Raw genomic sequence first — 16,333 nt, 5'->3', positions numbered from 1 at the left:
CCTTCCATTATTGGTGGAGTATTTGTTACCTGAATAAGGTAACATCAAATCAAGAGCTCAATCTTGAGCACGCCTCTTGTCAGATCCATCAGTGTTTGGTTCCTTCTAGAAGCTTTACGCAGTCACAGTATAAATACCCCTCGCTCTGCCCAACTGAAACTCACCACGAACGTAGCACTCTATACGTACGGGACACAAAACTCGCATCTCTGTTTCGACCGTGCAGTCGACGGAAGACTAATTTATTACAAACGGTCCGCATTTAAAAGTCGGTTTAGACGAACTCGTTCTCGGTTGCTTCTAAAATTTCGAATTGACGATTTGTACTTGTATTTTCACATTTAAAAACTTAATTTGGCCATTTTGACACAATGATTAATCAAAGTGCTCTTCTTAATATTGCACGCGCTCCTCTCCGTGTGGGTGGTAGACGCGTTGCTGCCAGCCGTTTCGCCATGCAGACTCGTTCTTACGCTAAGGATTTGAAGTTTGGCGTTGAGGCCCGTGCCGCTCTTTCTCGTGGTGTCGACACGTTGGCTCGTGCCGTCTCTGTCACGCTGGGACCGAAAGGTCGTAACGTTTTGATTGAGCAGTCTTTTGGCTCTCCCAAAATTACAAAGGATGGTGTCACTGTCGCTCGCAGTGTCTCCTTGAAAGACAAGTTTGAGAACCTCGGAGCTCGTCTTGTTCAGGACGTCGCTAGCAAAACGAACGAGGTTGCCGGTGATGGTACCACTACTGCTACCGTTCTTACCCACGCTATCTTCTCTGAGAGTGTTCGGAACGTTGCTGCTGGCTGCAACCCTATGGACCTTCGTCGCGGTATCCAACAAGCTGTCGAGAAGGTTGTCGAGTTTTTGCAAGCCAACAAGCGTGAAATTACCACTACCTCCGAGATTGCCCAGGTTGCCACAATTTCTGCTAACGGCGACACCCACATTGGTAGTTTGATTGCCGATGCTATGGAGAAGGTCGGCAAGGAGGGTGTGATCACCGTAAAGGAGGGACGCACTATTGAGGATGAGCTCGACGTCACGGAGGGCATGAAGTTCGACCGTGGCTACATTTCTCCCTACTTCATTACCGATGTCAAGACTCAGAAGTGCGAGTTTGAGAATCCTCTCGTTCTCCTCTCCGAAAAGAAGGTGTCTGCCGTCCAGGATATCCTCCCTGCCTTGGAGATTGCCGCTCAACAGCGCCGACCTCTGGTTATCATCGCCGAAGACATTGACGGTGAGGCTTTGGCCGCATGCATCTTGAACAAGCTCCGCGGCCAGCTTCAAGTTGTCGCTGTTAAGGCTCCTGGCTTCGGCGACAACAGACGTAACATGCTTGGCGACTTGGCTGTTTTGACTGACAGTGCCGTCTTCAACGATGATGTTGATGTGACCCTTGACAAGCTCCAAGCCCATCACCTTGGTAGCTGTGGATCCATTACCGTTACGAAGGAGGACACCATCTTCCTTAACGGTAAGGGTGACCGTAGCGCTGTTGCTGAGCGCTGTGAACAAATTCGTGGCTTGCTGGACAACAGCGGCATCAGCGAGTACGAACGCGAAAAGCTCCAAGAGCGTCTTGCCAAACTCAGCGGTGGTATTGCCGTCATCCGCGTCGGTGGTTCCAGTGAAGTCGAGGTTGGTGAGAAGAAGGACCGTATTGTCGATGCTCTTAACGCAGTTAAGGCTGCTGTTTCTGAGGGTGTTCTCCCCGGTGCTGGCACCTCTCTTGTTAAGGCCAGCTTGAAGTTGGACGAGCTTGAACCCGCCAACTTTGACCAAAAGCTCGGTATTGATATCGTCCGTAAGGCTATCACCAAGCCTGCTCAGACCATCTTGGAGAACGCTGGTTTGGAGGGCAACTTGATTGTCGGTAAGCTTAAGGAGCGTTACGGTAACGAGTTCAACGTTGGTTATGATATTGCCAAGGACGAGTTCACTGATCTCAACAAGATTGGTGTTCTCGACCCTCTGAAGGTTGTTCGCACCGGCTTGGTTGACGCCAGCGGTGTCGCTTCTCTGATGGGTACCGCCGAGTGCGCCATTGTTGATGCTCCTGAAGAGGCCAAGGCTGCTCCCGCTATGCTGCGTGAATGGGCGGTATGGGTGGTATGATGTAAACACAAAATGTTTAATAACTCGGTTGACGATCTTTTCATGACTGCTTTCTATGTTTTCCCTACTTCCGTTTTTCACTGTGCATATGGCCGTTTGTTTTAAAAGGTGTTTTTTTGGCTACAATGGGCAAAGCACTGCAGCAACTGTTGAATACCCCCTTGTCGAGAGACGCATGAGAAGCCGAGATGGTATTCGAGTTCTCCGTCAAGGGGCTTGACAACGGTCGCGTGTGCTGGTGTGTACCATTTAGTTTTTCATATCTGTTGTTTCAATGGACGTTATGCTTTCAATTTTGGTGGACTGGTTCCTTACATTTCTCTTCGTTTCTTGGAACTCAAGAACTCGATTTCTTCGGAATGACACTGGCTTCTGTTTAACATTTGGGTTTGAAAATGATGAAACATTTACGGATGATACATGTCCGAGAGCGCAAAACCGTGTGGATAATGCCGTTGCCTTCCTTCTGATTCATTCCCATTTGTTAAATAGTTGTTTAGCTTATTCTGTTAGAAAGTGAGTTTTGTCTTGACAAGTTTCGGTGAGGGGTTGATGGTGTTTGAGGTGTTGGAGCGGATGTTTATGTTTGTATGCTCGTGTTGTTTGTTGTGTTTGGTTCTTCATGCTTTTGGGTGTGTGTTTGTTGCCGTAGTTTTGAGGTACTTTTCTGTCTGGTTTTGTGTGGACTGTGTTGGTGAGCAGTGAATGTGATTTTGTTTTCGGCTCGGTATTGCTTCTGGTTGTGGGTGTCTTACTCGTGTCGTTCATATGGTTCTGGTCGGTCATGCTGTTTCAATGTCTTGGTCCTAGTTTTCATGTTTGATTTATTCATTCATCTACTAACATTCTCCGTCTTTATATATCAATTTTTTTATAAAGTATTCTCAGTTCCGCTTGCGTTGTAAACTCACTTTTTCTTCACTAATAACTTCAACCCTTCTACGGTTTCACCTTCTGTTCCTTCCTTCTTCCCGGTCATTCGCCTCGTCGCATACCCCCGCTACACCAGTCACATCAAATTTCGGCTCTCAACATTTTGCCTACTGTGCACACCTCCACCGGCAGAAAAAAAAAAACACAAAATTACTTCACAGTATAAAACGACAAAATGCATTTGATGTACTATTTGAACGACGAGGGAAAGCGTGTTTACACGCTTAAAAAATTTGCTCCTGATGGAAAGCCCACTCACTCTTCTCACCCTGCCCGGTTCTCTCCTGATGACAAGTACTCTAGACAACGTTACACTTTGAAGAAAAGATTTGGTCTTTTGCCTTCTCAACAACGTAAGTAATCCGCTGTGCTTCTTTTTCTCTTTGCCTTTGACGCTAACTTTCTTTTTAGCCGCTCCCAAATGGTAAATAACGTTGTTCCCATTTGTGCAACAAATTGCCGGGAAAATACTGTCTTTTTTTGCTTTTAGTCTATCCTATTTTCATTTCTTTTGGGTTCCCGGGTGTCGTTACTATTTACTGATGTGTTTCATTTCATCCGTGAATATTTGGTTAATTTTTTACGAAGTGTTTCAGTGCAGTAGACTTGCCACTTCAGTTTCTGTTCGCCAACAAGTAGTTAAATAAAAAATAGTACGCTTTTCATTAAGTGTACGTCGTCACAACTGTTAATGGTATTGTGTTTTTTTGGGAGAAACTCGACAGGCTGAGGGAAACGGTGCGTAGACTTACAATGGGCTGGGTTGTGTACCAGTTTATGCGAGTATGAGTCGTAAATATGGTGAGTGCATGGTTCGTTTCATGTAGGGCATATGCGGATTTGTGAGCTTCGTGATGAATACAAAAGAAATTCATTATGTGAGACTTTCTGTACCAGCGTTATTCATCTTCCGTTCATTACGAAGAAATCCAAACGTATGCACAGTAAAAAAAGGGTCATAACATGTTAAACAAAAAAACAAAATGTTACAAGAGTAACAAGAACATGGAACACGCAATGGCCGACTATTAAGTAAAAGAAGTTTGCGTATGAGTCAAAAACACATTCACAGAGTGCTGCGCTACAGACGCTTGAGAAACTTCAGTAGTCGCACTTCTGTGTTTGTCCATATACCCATCCCATTATGATTGCGTCGGTCAAGATCATATGCAGTGCTCCATGTAAGCAGTTTGGAAAAGTGAGCCAGCTCGTCCCGCCAGGTACTCGTCTCGAAGGAAGGCGGCTCTGCGGGTTGATCGTCATACAACTCGCAGTTTGATAGAGCCTGGAAGATTTGTTGTGAACTAAATCCTTCAGAACGCATCCGAACAACATCCGGAAACACAAGCTCGACGAGCCTGGTGAACGGCTCAATGTCCAACTGATGGCGCCATTCCTCGTACCACTGTTTCGTAGGCGTAAATGTGTGATCGTATGCATGCGGAACGATGGAGTCTAACAACTTGCTTTCCCCATTCACATCCGTATTGTAGTCAATATTACTTTGCGAAAGAGGAGCCGCACGAGTAAAGAATTGCTCATTCTGTGTCTCAGAATCCTTTCCCTGACGAAACGGTTTTTCCTCGGGATGTGTTACAGAAACAGAGCTTTCTAACGAGGAATGATCAACATCTCGGTACAACTTTTCGATTCGCCTGTGGCGGCGATCACGCGTGCTGTACCCATTTTGTCGTTTTTCAGCGTTTAACTTTTCATCAAGTAGTGCTCTTTCGAATATGTGTTTTGTGTAGGTTTTGTTAGAGGATGATAAATAAACAGACATATCAGGTTGGTTTTGAGTGACGATCTCTTTCGCACGACTGAAGTTTGCAGGAATGGTACTGCAAAGCGTTTCATGAGCACGGAGAACGGTATAGACAAATTTCGGGTTCTGAGAAAATCGTCGTCGTAAGAGATTACCAAATATCTTGTAAACGTTTTTGGTACTTTTAAAGTTGGTTGGATTCGCAAGCAAAAAACCCAGATCGCTGACATTAACAAATAGTTTCACAAGACGCCTACTGGAAGCAATCGTGATGTTGTCAACGTACTTCACAAGATAAGAGAGCGTCTCAGTTAACAAAAGAACGGCTTCCGATTGATAATCTTTGCATGCAGTTATAATAGAAGTCATTGCAGTCACTGAGAAATCTGCATATGAACCCTTGCTAAAGGGAACACGGCGGTTTGTCGGCAGACTGCTCAATTGCTCAAAGGGAATATTCAGTTTTTCACAGAACTGTTTACTGGTCGTTAATCTGCGTAAAATAATGAGACATATCTTCAAGTGATCAAACGTAGATGCTTCCGAAAGATACTCGAAACTGAGATATAAAATAAAAACAAAGAGATCCAAGGCACGACCAGTGTCAACGAGATAGTGAAAGAAACGGGTGTTGTAATGCAGCATCTGTTTGCACAAATTAAGGGTGAGAGGATAATAATCATACATGACAACGCCAACCACATTCGGTTTTTCAAAGTGTATAGGGGAGTAAAGCAAACGACTAAACCCATCCAATATAAACTGGAAATCAGACTTCCTATGAAGCTGTGAAATCGACTTGGAGAAAAAGTTATTAAGTGCTATGTTTCTCGTTCTTGCGAACTCAAGAAACCGACTGGAACTGCCAATAACCGGATCTGTGATGAGAGTGAGAAATACGGTGAAGCATAATTCAACAAGGGTCGCATGGGTAGCCAGATGAGCAGACATGACGGAACGAGGTTTCCAGAAAGAGGTGTTAAATTGCATGGCCGTGTTTAGCAGTGAGCACAACAAAGATAGTGACAAATCACTGTTGTTGTGAGATATAACATATGCCAGATAGCTGCTGCTGTGTGAGCGCTCACGATACATGGTCTCGGAAAACAGAACAAGCAAAAGCAGCAGAATCTCAATTTTGTTTTGCTCATAGCTGTGCTTGGATGTTAACAGTGTATTGCAACCAACACCTGTTTCCCATATGCACAATTGAACACCTTTACTTTTGTAATCGACAGCCGGAATGGTAAAACCAACGTAAAATAGTAGATATAACAACGAATCCATGACCTGTTCGCCCAGAGCCCTCTTGTTCTTATCATTTATAGTCCAGAAAACGCTTTCGATCCAGGAGCTACCAATTTCGGTTTCGAAAACAACCGGGAGAACACGCGTTAATATGCGCACGGCGTTAAGTAATTGAGTAACAAGAACATTTGAAGGTTCGACCAAATTGGGATCACTAGAGCAAGCAATAATCCTATGACACAGAAGAATGATTAGTGTCTGCAGGTTTTCAAAAGCTAGATCTCTTGTTTTCCGTATGTCCTTAAGCGGCAACAAATTAAATACATCCTTGGCTGTGTTTGAAAATCGCCAAAACTGAAATGAGTTAATAATTATAAAAAATTAAAAAGCTTCGCACATACGTCTTCCCAAAATGGATCATCAATCGCGATATCCTAAAAAAAGGGATTAGTTTCATGTTATCCACAGCCACAAACTTTATTCACAAAGACAGAAGAAAATGCGTTACGACGCAAAAGAAAAAAGTCCAAGCTTTCTCCTTGTCGTAGCAGTGACATACCCGTTCCTCATAAAGCCTGAGAACGGCCCGCCGAAAGCAAAGTTTTGATTCTTGAGCGCCCATGAGGCTATCAATCTGTTAACTAGTTGCAGTAACGATGAATGCTACTCGACGTCAGCACAGAAATCCCTATGAAAAGTGTGCACTAGTAACAAGACTTCATAAAGTATCAGTAACGAAGCAGTTCCTTTTGTACAATGCTATGTATCTCGACTAGACGGAAAAAAGCAGCACACGATAACAAGGGCACGCAACTAAAAGTGTATGCAATTGGCAAATTCAGCTCGAAATAAAGGGTTCGTCAGCGAGAAAGTGGGTGAAAACCGTGAGTTTGCCACTGCAGTTTTTCCCTAGATACACACAGCTATTCCAGTTCAATTTTAATTTTGGTTTAGGTTTCTTCAAATAAAAGTGTAGTGAGGTTTGTTCGCTAAAACTGTTGTTTTTGCAGCTGCGACCGATAAAGTTTCCTCAATACGTCCTACGAATCTTTTGAATCCGGTTTCCAATCTCAAAGACGCAAGAAAACCTCTGATAATTATCAATTGCTTCAAGGAACGGTCTCTAGTCGATTGACACTTTCGTTACCGCTTCGCCAACAACGGTTTGTATAATGTGAGTTACAGGAAGGACCTAGCGTCAAAACGTGCTTCTCTGGTGATTCGCGCCGGCACTAGCACAATGACGCATGCTCAATGTTAAGCCTTGTCAGCGAATGCGGAAGGCCGCCACGTTAAATTGATAAACCCGCAAACTCTGAAGTATAACAGACGAAACCCAATGTGAAGAATGGATGTCATTCATGCAAGATACCCCAATAAACGTCCATTCCATGTATAATTCCTGTTTTTCTGAAATAGGTTATGACGTCATTTGCCCTGTTTCGGAAACAGCAGTCACGAAGTTTCGAAAAAATTTCGGCCAAAATTGGTATATAAGGGCAGGACAAACACAACAGTTCTTCACCGTACCTGCTCAAGACAGTGCTGGTGGTGCGACTGTATAGTTGCTACAGCATTCTGCTGTGGATCGCCATCTGCTATTCACTGAGCGGAGACGAATATGAGCTTATTAAGAGCTTGCTGCCAATTTTACCGTTTGTTAGCGAGTGTCAGATGGCTCAAACATCTTAGTTGTAGTAGTTAAAGAAATGGTTTTTGCGACAACCAGGGTTGATGTGGTTTAGAGTGGTTTCGGTACATGTTTGACTAGATTGGCGTTTAAAGAGGAGCGGTGTTGGCTGAGCTGAGGTTGTTTTGCTTGATTGTGATTGCCTCTCGGTTTACCGGTGGTTCTTTCCTTGGCCTCTCATCAGTAAGACGGCTGTTCAATCTCCGCCCTCTCTTGAATTCTCCCATGCTAGGTTTCGCATTTCAGCAACAAGGTTTCAGTCTGACGTAAACGAGATCCTTCTCATTACTCTCGTCTGGTCCGTCTCATTCATTCATTCGTCAATTCAGCTCTCGCGTCACATCCATCGTTTTGCCTCTCAGTTTAAGCCTGAATGTATTTTCGTTGAGCAATTGAGTAAATCTAGACAGTTGTTAGTGTACGGTCCGTCAATGCAGATTTCTGCGCTAGTACCCACCTTCGTATGACCTCTGGCCCATCCGAGATGATGCACAAAGGTGTGCGCACATATTTCACCAAGTCCCAGCATGACACCGTTTAGGAATGGCAATCCAATGTTAACAAAGGTAAATTTAAGAATTTCAATAGCCTGGAAAATGCAACGCGAAACTCTCTTTGGCAGCGAGACATCCATTTTACAGTCAATTAAGTAGGAATGGTTGGGTATTGAGTGCGAAGGTGTTGGTTCTGGTTAAGCGGTGGCACCCGTTTCGAAACTAAGCATAACCAGAGTTTGAAGGTATGACGTAAGATAACCTTAAACAAGCGGAGCTTCTAAACAGCGATGAAACGTTAGCAAAACACACTTTGCAGGGTTTTTTCTCCTGCATTTGCGCTTACTAGGACGAGATTTTGCACAGTACCGTCAAACGGTTTGTGCTTTTTGTCGTTTCTACGGGCTTTGCACGGCTTTACGTTTTTCTGAATTTGTCTATACACCGTCTTTACGAAGTTTGAGGATTTCTTCGCTAATTTAGACCATTAGACCGTAATTGAAGTGACTACAACGGTGCTGACAAGGAACACCTTGGTAATTGATTTTTTTGCGTTTTTTCTCAGCATTCAGCAAGTCTGCGAGCTTTAAGACTAAATGGTTAGACCGTTTTTCAATCAGGCTTGCTTCTTTGCCTTTTTCGTTTCCTTATGGAACGTCTGGGTTGCTGAATGTGCCACTACGGAGAGCAAGCCAAACTTGCGCGGTCGATTTCTCCATATAACAGACTTCCACCCTGACAAGTACTACAGTGCGGGCTCTTCTACAAGCAATTATTGTCATAATCACGACGAGGACTTGTCTACGCAGAAGAAAGCTCGCTACCTCTCTCCCGGACCGGGTTACGCATGCGACAGTTCGTTAGCTTTGGTGAACGAGACACTCAGCTGGCTCTCAAAACACAAAGACGATGTTCTAGGCGGACTGGACTTTGTTTTGTGGACGGGTGATAACTCTCGACACGATAACGACAATCACTTTCCTCGTACGCGTAAAGAGATTGCCGAAGCCAATAGAGATTTGGTTAATTGGATGGTAGAGACGTTTCCAGACATCCCGGTCGTCGTTTCGATTGGTAACAATGACATTTACCCACACAACATTATGACTGCCGGCCCTTCGCTCATGATCGAAGATTTGGAGCAGGCTTGGGAGCCCATTTTGCCCGAGTTTGAACGACACATATTCCAACGCGGAGCTTACTATGTGAACGAAGTGATCCCCAACAAGCTTGCTGTTCTCTCCATCAATACGTTGTACCTTTCGTCGAAGAACGCGGCTGTTGATGGTTGCCCGAACAAAAAGCACGAAGCCGGAACGCTGCATTTGCGCTGGCTTCGTGTTCAACTGAAGCTGCTGAGGGAACGCGGTATGAAGGCTTACATTATTGGACACATCCCTCCTACTCGTGATCAATGGTACGATCGATGCTATTCTATGTTCTCTCGGTTAATGTATCAATACCGAGATGTTGTTATCAGTCAGCTGTATGGACATATGAATGTCGACCACTTTGCCTTCATGCAATACAAGCACAAGCACGATGTTGACGTAGCTCAGAACGAGCGCACCATCTCCATTCGCAGTGCTCAACCCAATTACTTGGTGAATCTCATCAGCAACCAATATGAGGCATTGCCAGCAGTTCCGCTAAACGAAAATGATTCTGTCATTGACGACAAGGTAAAGTCTTATTCGGTTGCTGTTGTTGGAGCGAGTATCATTCCGGAGATGTTTCCTTCGTTCCGGGTTTACGAGTACAACGTCACCGGCACCGAGAGTCTCCAAAGTGCAGAACGGATGACGGAAGTTGAAGATGATGAAGATTGTGCTGAAGAGGATGAGTTGTGTTTGCTGGAACTGTCTGAGGACGGGGATGAGAATGGAGACATTGTTGACGCAATGAAGAAAAAGAAAAAGAAGAACAAGAAGAAGAAGCGCGCGGTTCCTGGAAGCCCTGGTCCAGCATACCAACCTCAACCCTTCACACCTACTGGCTTTACGCAATATTTTTTGAACACGACTGAGTATATCGATGCCGATGAAAGTACCCCCATTGAATTTACTGTGCTGTACGATTCGCGTAGTGAGCCATACTATATGAAGGATCTCACTGTTCCAGAGTATGTTCGATTAGCTCGCAGAATCGCAGGAAAGGCATCGAAAGATGAAGAACCCGTTGCCTCACTGCAAGACCCAGAAATCTCAAAGAAAAAGAAGAAGAAGAAAAAGAAGAAGAGAGACATGAATGCACTCGCAAAGACCTATGTGTGGCGTGCATATGTGGGTTCTCGTGCTGATGTTCTTGACGATGATTTTTACAACTAGATTGCGTGGGACAAGGGCTCATTTTCCACATTATGTCAATATTTTCTTACTATAAAAGCCTTCTAAGAAATTAAGGCAACATATCTTAACTTTTTTTTGGTGGGTGTAAAAGCATTCATATATTCTATTTATGTAAACTGAAAACAGCGACGTCTCCATTGGAAAGGGCAGCACATAGTTTGTTTGTTGAATGGTAGCAGACGTCGCTTACAATAGCATCATTTGCTACATTATATTGATAGAGCAATTGCTCATTTTCACTGTTCCAAACAAATACGCTTCCTGACTCGCTGCCGCTAATTACACAGCTTTCATCTGTGGTAATACACGAACGTACTCGATACTGTTTATTGTCATGACCTGTGTAATGGTGCTGATATGCCCCCGAGCTAACATCAACCGAGTGAATTGCCGAATTTAATGTGGAAACCAGAACGGATGGTTTTTTTTCGAATGGCTGAAGACTAGTGATTGGCACTATCCATTATAACGTTAGTAATAATTTTTTGAAATGAGCCTTGAAAGGTATCACGACGTTACCTTGAAGCATATCAGTGGATAATTTTCCTTGTCGCAAGTCGTAAATTCGTAAGCATCCATCTGTCGAGCCAGTGAGAATAAAGTGACCGGTGATTTTTACTGCAGCTACACTGTCTCTAGCGTCATTTAATACTTGAATGGGCAAGGTGGATGTTGATCTGTTCGTGCGTTAGGAATTTGATAGATATTGGAAAATGACAAACCTGCAATCCCACAGTCTTACTGTGGAATCGAAGGAACCTAGAATATATGTCAATGATTTAATTCCCTGTGCATATCCGTTTCCTGTACTTACCGCTTGCTAGCACCGAGTAATCATCGTTGAAACAAACAGTGTTCACTCGAGACAAATGCCCACTTAGACGCCGAAGAACATTTCCAGTCATTACGTCCCATAATAGGACTGATCTGTCACCGCCGCAGGATGCGAATTTGCTACTGTCATCAACTACATCGATATCGAGTACTTCTTTTAGGTGTCCTGAAGATTGTGTTAATTATTAATCACAAAACAAATAACACACCTTGAAATTCGCGTATACATAGTTTCGTATAAGAGTTCCAAATACGAACGAGCCGGTCGTTCCCCCCTGTCAGAACATAATTTCCCGTCGTATTGAATCGAACTACATTAAGGGCCTCTTTTGTTGGTGTCTGTAAAGTATTCACAAGTTCTAGTCCCATAAAACACTTTTAAATCCAGCAGTAGTTCAGTGCAACAAGAAATTGACTGTTTGTTGTAGGAGATTTAGAATGAGTAGAGAAATGATATAGAAGTTTACTATATGATCCGCAGAAGAATGAAGAAGGAGTAAGGAGATTGATAAAGAGAAAACGAGCGTAATATTGAAATAACTACATGCAATATGTAGGAGTTGTTATTATTAAGGAAACATGTAGTTGCCCAAAAATAATTAGTAGAGAATGCTTATTACTATTGGTATTCATATTATCTCGCTCATTCATGTACTCCTCCGTCTCAGTTGGAGATTTGCTGAACATTTTGTCATTCATTTCGTTCCAACATATGTCACCTCCATTCCATTCAACAAAATTCTACTAACGAACTACGTATACAAGCACTACACAACTATCTATCAAATACTCTTTCAAAAACCTCATAACACATCGCCTCATCGTTTCGTCCTCTTTTCGTTGTGTTCTGCTGTCAACACCTACCAACCAGACCCAACTGCACCGTCGAACTCCCTACCACCATTGGGTTGTTTAATTAATTTTTGAAGGAAGAAGCCATTCCAGTACGTTTTTGGTGCTATTTAACGTTTTAATAGAATTTGTTTCTTAAGGACATTTATTTTGGTGCTCTTTTGAGCCGTTCTTCGCTCGTTTTGGTTGCAACATGAAAACAGACTTTCAATTTTCAAATTTCTTGGGTACTGTTTATACCAAGGGAAATTTGGTATTTACTCCAGATGGATTCACTGTTTTAAGTCCGGTTGGCAATCGGGTCACGGCTTTTAACCTGAAGGATAACAAATCGTTTACCTTCCCATTTGAAAACAGAAAAAATATCACCCAGATTGCACTCTCACCTCAAGCTACGCTTATGATGACTGTAGACGAAGATGGAAGAGCTATCTTGTCAAATTTTGTGCGCAGAAATGCTTTGTATTACTTTAACTTCAAGTCTCCCGTTCGTGCAATTGAATTCGCTCCTAACGGACGCTATTTCGCAGTTGCTATAGGAAAGCTTGTGCAGGTCTGGAGAACTCCTAATGCTTCAGACGATCTGGAGTTTGCACCGTTTGTCAAACACCGTGAGTATACGGGACATTTTGACGATATCACCTCTCTCGGTTGGTCCGCCGATTCTCGGTTTTTCCTTTCTACTTCAAAGGACTTAACGGTTCGTTTACACTCGGTGGACCCTGTTGAAGGATTCCACCCATGTGCTCTTACTGGTCACAAAAACACGGTTGTTCGGGCTTTCTTCTCTCAAGACCAACAAACAATTTACTCTGTTAGTAAGGATGGTGCTTGCTTCCGCTGGAATTATTCACCACTCTTTCAGGCAGGTGAAGTAATTGACGAAGAAGCTGAGGGTATTGAAAACCGTACTCACATTTGGATGATTAAAGACCGGCATTATTTCATGCAACAAAACTCCTTCTTACGCTCTGCCGCTTTTCATCCTGCAACAAACTTGCTTGTGGTTGGCTTCAGCAATGGCTTATTCAGTTTGTATGAGATGCCTTCCTTTAATATGCTTTATCAACTCAGTGTTGCACAGAGCAGTATTGACACTATCAGCATTGACAAACGTGGTGAATGGATAGCTATTGGTTCCAGTAAACTTGGCCAGCTTCTTGTTTGGGAATGGCAATCTGAATCCTATATCCTTAAGCAACAAGCACATTATGATGTCCTCAGCAGTTTGGCCTATTCTCCGGATGGTCAACGTGTCGTTACCAGTGCAGACGATGGAAAATTGAAGCTTTGGGATCTTCACTCTGGTTTCTCCATCGTTACCTTTACTCAGCATACCGCTGCTGTTACCGGTATCTGTTTCGCAAAACGTGGTAATGTACTGTTCTCAAGTTCTCTGGACGGATCCGTTCGTGCTTGGGATCTCATTCGTTATCGTAACTTCCGCACCTTTACTGCTCCGTCCCGCGTTCAGTTTTCCTGTGTGGCTGTCGATCCTGCTGGTGAAATTGTTTGTGCCGGAAGTCAGGACACTTTCGAGATTTACATGTGGTCAGTACAAACGGGTCAGCTTCTTGAACGTTTAGCTGGACACCAGGGCCCAATCAGTACACTTTCTTTCTCAAACGACTCGGGCGTTCTTGCCAGTGGCAGTTGGGACAAAACTGTTCGTGTTTGGGATATCTTCAAACGAAGCGGCATTGTGGAACCTTTGCCCATGCCTTCTGATGTACTATCTATTGCATTCCGTCCTGATGGTAAAGAGCTTTGCGTTGCAACACTCGACGGCCAACTTAGTTTCTGGGACGTAGATAATGCTCGCCAACTTTCCTTGATTGATGGACGGAAAGATTTGTCTGGCGGTCGGAAAGCGAATGATGCACGGAGTGCTGAGAATTCCACCTCTAACAAAACGTTCACTTCTATTTGCTATACTGCTGATGGTTCCTGTGTGCTTACGGCCGGAACAAGCAAGTACATCTGCTTGTACGATGTTGCTACCAGTATTTTGGTGAAGAAGTTTCAAATTTCTAAGAATGAGTCTCTTGATGGCGTTAAGGAGATGCTTAACAGTAAAGACATGACGGAGGCTGGCCCAATGAGTCTGATTGACACTCAAGGTGAGGCTTCTGATCTTGAAGACAGAATTGACAACTCCCTGCCGGGTGCTACGAGAGGCGATTTATCATCTCGTCGTGTGCGGCCCGAGGCAATGTGTAGATGCATCCAGTTTTCACCTGGTGGAGAATCGTTTGCTGCTGCTTCCACTGAGGGATTGGTTGTTTACTCGTTGAACAACGCACTGGTGTTCGATCCCTTTAATTTGGATATTGATATTACTCCAGAGACAATCGCTGCAGCATCTGCGGAAGGTGAGCACCTTCTTGCATTGGTGATGGCTTTGCGTTTGAATGAACACAACGTCGTCATGAAGGTTTATGAATCAATTCCCATTGAGGATATTGAGCATGTTGCTAGAGAGCTTCCTGTCATGTACCTCAAGCAGTTCATCAATTACATTTCCGAATTTTCACACGAGACACCCCATATTGAGTATCACCTTCGGTGGTTGAAAGCTTTACTCGCTCATCATGGACCACTGCTTAAAATGAGAAGCTTCGAGTACAGTGGGCAACTTACTAGCGTTCGAAAGAATCTTGTGCTGTTTGGAAAAAAGATTGAACAACTTGCTCGAAAAAACGAGTATCAATTGGATTTTGTTCTCGATAAAATGACAGCTGCTCAAGCCGACGGAATCAATTCTGATGAAATGGCTGTTGATGCTGCTTAACCAGGGAGTTATATACGCTCTTTGTTTTAAAAAGCCAAAGTATAGAAAAATGGCTAGGATCTGTTATTGATCTGGTTTTCAAAAGTGGGTTTGTGGTTCAGTTTGTTTTTTTAAGGGTAGTAAAATACACGGTTTTAAGACCTTTCAGCTGGATTAAGCGTTGAGTTGTATTCCTCGTGTCTAGCAGAGCAGGAATTTTATGGAGACAGACAGGATAGAACAATGTATGATCTGAAGGTACCAATAACTGACGTATATCGTAACTCTTAAGAGAGAATTCGAAATGAATGCCTGTGTCTCCATATGAAACGCAGTGTTCATTACACTCGGATCCAGCTGGAAAAAATCCAACTGTTCATACACTAAGGGACTTAGTAAGAGCCGAGTACCCTAACGCTTCTATCTCCTTTAGAACTGAATAATTAAGCGAATTAAGGGTCATGACTATAATGCCTTCGGGGTGCTTTACCAAGGTAATAAATACCAAGTGAAATAGAAATTTGCAGACCCTTTACATAACAAATGAACCAGCATCGCAAAAATGATTTTGTTTAGTCACTTGGAATCTTTGGTATGTAATTGCACGTCTTGGCTTTTAATTGACATGATAAAGAACATATACTGAAAAGATACACCCAGCTTGGAACTCACTGCTAATACAATCGCTCCCAAGCATTAGTGATACCTTTTTATATCTTCATTCCGATAAGCATGCGCATCACCCTTTAACATTTAAGAAGTACATTTACAGCAATTTATGTTTCAAATGGTTCAATTCGTGAACGAATCCGTTTTATAAAATGATTTGATAAGTTGACAAACAATCAGCTTTCTCGATATCTCTCCTTCCAAAGTTTTATCTTTTCCCGTATTTGCGATGTTTCAGGAGTTGTATTTATACCCTTAAAAATTAAGGTTACAGGCGCATAACCGATAAGAAATTCAAATGCCGACACTGTCCGCAATTGCGCTTCCCCTCTTTAATGGGACCAATAAGCACAGATAAATTCCATGCCTAAATTCTTGCACTAGCCCATTCCGTTATAAATGGACATCACAATTATACAACCAAAAATACCTTTTACTAGCTGTATGCGTTATCATCGTCAGTGTCCCACTTTCACGTGATCACTTCAATTGTAAACGTGCAAGCACGTGCGGAATATGATGTAATAATTACATCATTAGGTAGCAAAATTTGGCGGTGGAAATATACGCGTCTTCCAGCGACCGGCGGTTTTCTCCCTTCGACTAGGACGAACGATAT

The 16,333-nt window shown here is 43.2% G+C and overlaps 7 protein-coding genes across 7 annotated transcripts; 4 read left to right on the top strand and 3 right to left on the bottom strand.

The window, feature by feature from the left end:
• Positions 1-371: 371 nt before the first annotated feature.
• SJAG_00564 (hsp60-like protein) lies at positions 372-2,111 on the top strand (the record flags this gene model as incomplete). The annotated part of the gene is made up of 1 exon (XM_002171807.2): positions 372-2,111. The coding sequence occupies one exon, from the start codon at positions 372-374 to the stop codon at positions 2,109-2,111; it is 1,740 nt and encodes a 579-aa protein (XP_002171843.2).
• A 1,022-nt stretch (positions 2,112-3,133) lies between these two features.
• SJAG_00566 (small nucleolar ribonucleoprotein Nop10) lies at positions 3,134-3,792 on the top strand. Its single transcript, XM_002171808.2, has 2 exons — positions 3,134-3,397; positions 3,456-3,792. The coding sequence occupies exons 1-2, from the start codon at positions 3,220-3,222 to the stop codon at positions 3,470-3,472; spliced, it is 195 nt and encodes a 64-aa protein (XP_002171844.1). The 5' UTR covers positions 3,134-3,219; the 3' UTR covers positions 3,473-3,792.
• A 333-nt stretch (positions 3,793-4,125) lies between these two features.
• Positions 4,126-6,679, bottom strand: SJAG_00567 (dymeclin 1; the record flags this gene model as incomplete). Its single annotated transcript, XM_002171809.1, has 2 exons — positions 4,126-6,411; positions 6,617-6,679. 2 exons carry the CDS (start codon positions 6,677-6,679, stop codon positions 4,126-4,128), a joined length of 2,349 nt encoding a protein of 782 aa, XP_002171845.1.
• Positions 6,680-8,110: 1,431 nt separating this feature from the next.
• On the bottom strand, positions 8,111-8,381 carry SJAG_00569 (TOM complex assembly protein Mim1; the record flags this gene model as incomplete). Its single annotated transcript, XM_002171810.1, has 2 exons — positions 8,111-8,149; positions 8,205-8,381. The coding sequence occupies 2 exons, from the start codon at positions 8,379-8,381 to the stop codon at positions 8,111-8,113; spliced, it is 216 nt and encodes a 71-aa protein (XP_002171846.1).
• A 131-nt stretch (positions 8,382-8,512) lies between these two features.
• On the top strand, positions 8,513-11,873 carry SJAG_00570 (vacuolar polyphosphatase). Its single transcript, XM_002171811.2, has one exon. The coding sequence runs from the start codon at positions 8,838-8,840 to the stop codon at positions 10,566-10,568; it is 1,731 nt and encodes a 576-aa protein (XP_002171847.1). The 5' UTR covers positions 8,513-8,837; the 3' UTR covers positions 10,569-11,873.
• On the bottom strand, positions 10,592-12,133 carry SJAG_00571 (MAPK organizer 1 family WD repeat protein). Its single transcript, XM_002171812.2, has 5 exons — positions 11,633-12,133; positions 11,404-11,589; positions 11,312-11,348; positions 11,109-11,266; positions 10,592-11,045 (listed from the first exon to the last, which is right to left on the bottom strand). Exons 1-5 carry the CDS (start codon positions 11,790-11,792, stop codon positions 10,693-10,695), a joined length of 894 nt encoding a protein of 297 aa, XP_002171848.1. The 5' UTR covers positions 11,793-12,133; the 3' UTR covers positions 10,592-10,692.
• SJAG_00572 (U3 snoRNP-associated protein Utp1) lies at positions 11,924-16,301 on the top strand. The gene is made up of 2 exons (XM_002171813.2): positions 11,924-15,637; positions 15,680-16,301. The coding sequence occupies exon 1, from the start codon at positions 12,469-12,471 to the stop codon at positions 15,064-15,066; it is 2,598 nt and encodes an 865-aa protein (XP_002171849.1). The 5' UTR covers positions 11,924-12,468; the 3' UTR covers positions 15,067-15,637; positions 15,680-16,301.
• The last annotated feature ends 32 nt before the right edge of the window (positions 16,302-16,333 follow it).

Source organism: Schizosaccharomyces japonicus (genome assembly GCF_000149845.2).
Source record: "Schizosaccharomyces japonicus yFS275 unplaced genomic scaffold supercont5.1, whole genome shotgun sequence".
NCBI lineage: Eukaryota > Fungi > Ascomycota > Schizosaccharomycetes > Schizosaccharomycetales > Schizosaccharomycetaceae > Schizosaccharomyces > Schizosaccharomyces japonicus.
This window is presented reverse-complemented; position numbering and strand designations above follow the sequence as displayed.

What these genes read in the sequence shown, in the direction of transcription:
- SJAG_00566 (XM_002171808.2), top strand. Translation starts at nt 3,220, where the DNA reads ATGCATTTGATGTACTATTTGAACGACGAGGGAAAGCGTGTTTACACG.
- SJAG_00570 (XM_002171811.2), top strand. Translation starts at nt 8,838, where the DNA reads ATGGTTAGACCGTTTTTCAATCAGGCTTGCTTCTTTGCCTTTTTCGTT.
- SJAG_00571 (XM_002171812.2), bottom strand. Translation starts at nt 11,792, where the DNA reads ATGGGACTAGAACTTGTGAATACTTTACAGACACCAACAAAAGAGGCC. An exon ending in TTACTCGGTGCTAGCAAGCG is followed by an intron (nt 11,349 to 11,403) that starts GTAAGTACAGGA and finishes CATATATTCTAG; the next exon opens with GTTCCTTCGATTCCACAGTA. An exon ending in GTAAGACTGTGGGATTGCAG is followed by an intron (nt 11,267 to 11,311) that starts GTTTGTCATTTT and finishes ACGCACGAACAG; the next exon opens with ATCAACATCCACCTTGCCCA.
- SJAG_00572 (XM_002171813.2), top strand. Translation starts at nt 12,469, where the DNA reads ATGAAAACAGACTTTCAATTTTCAAATTTCTTGGGTACTGTTTATACC.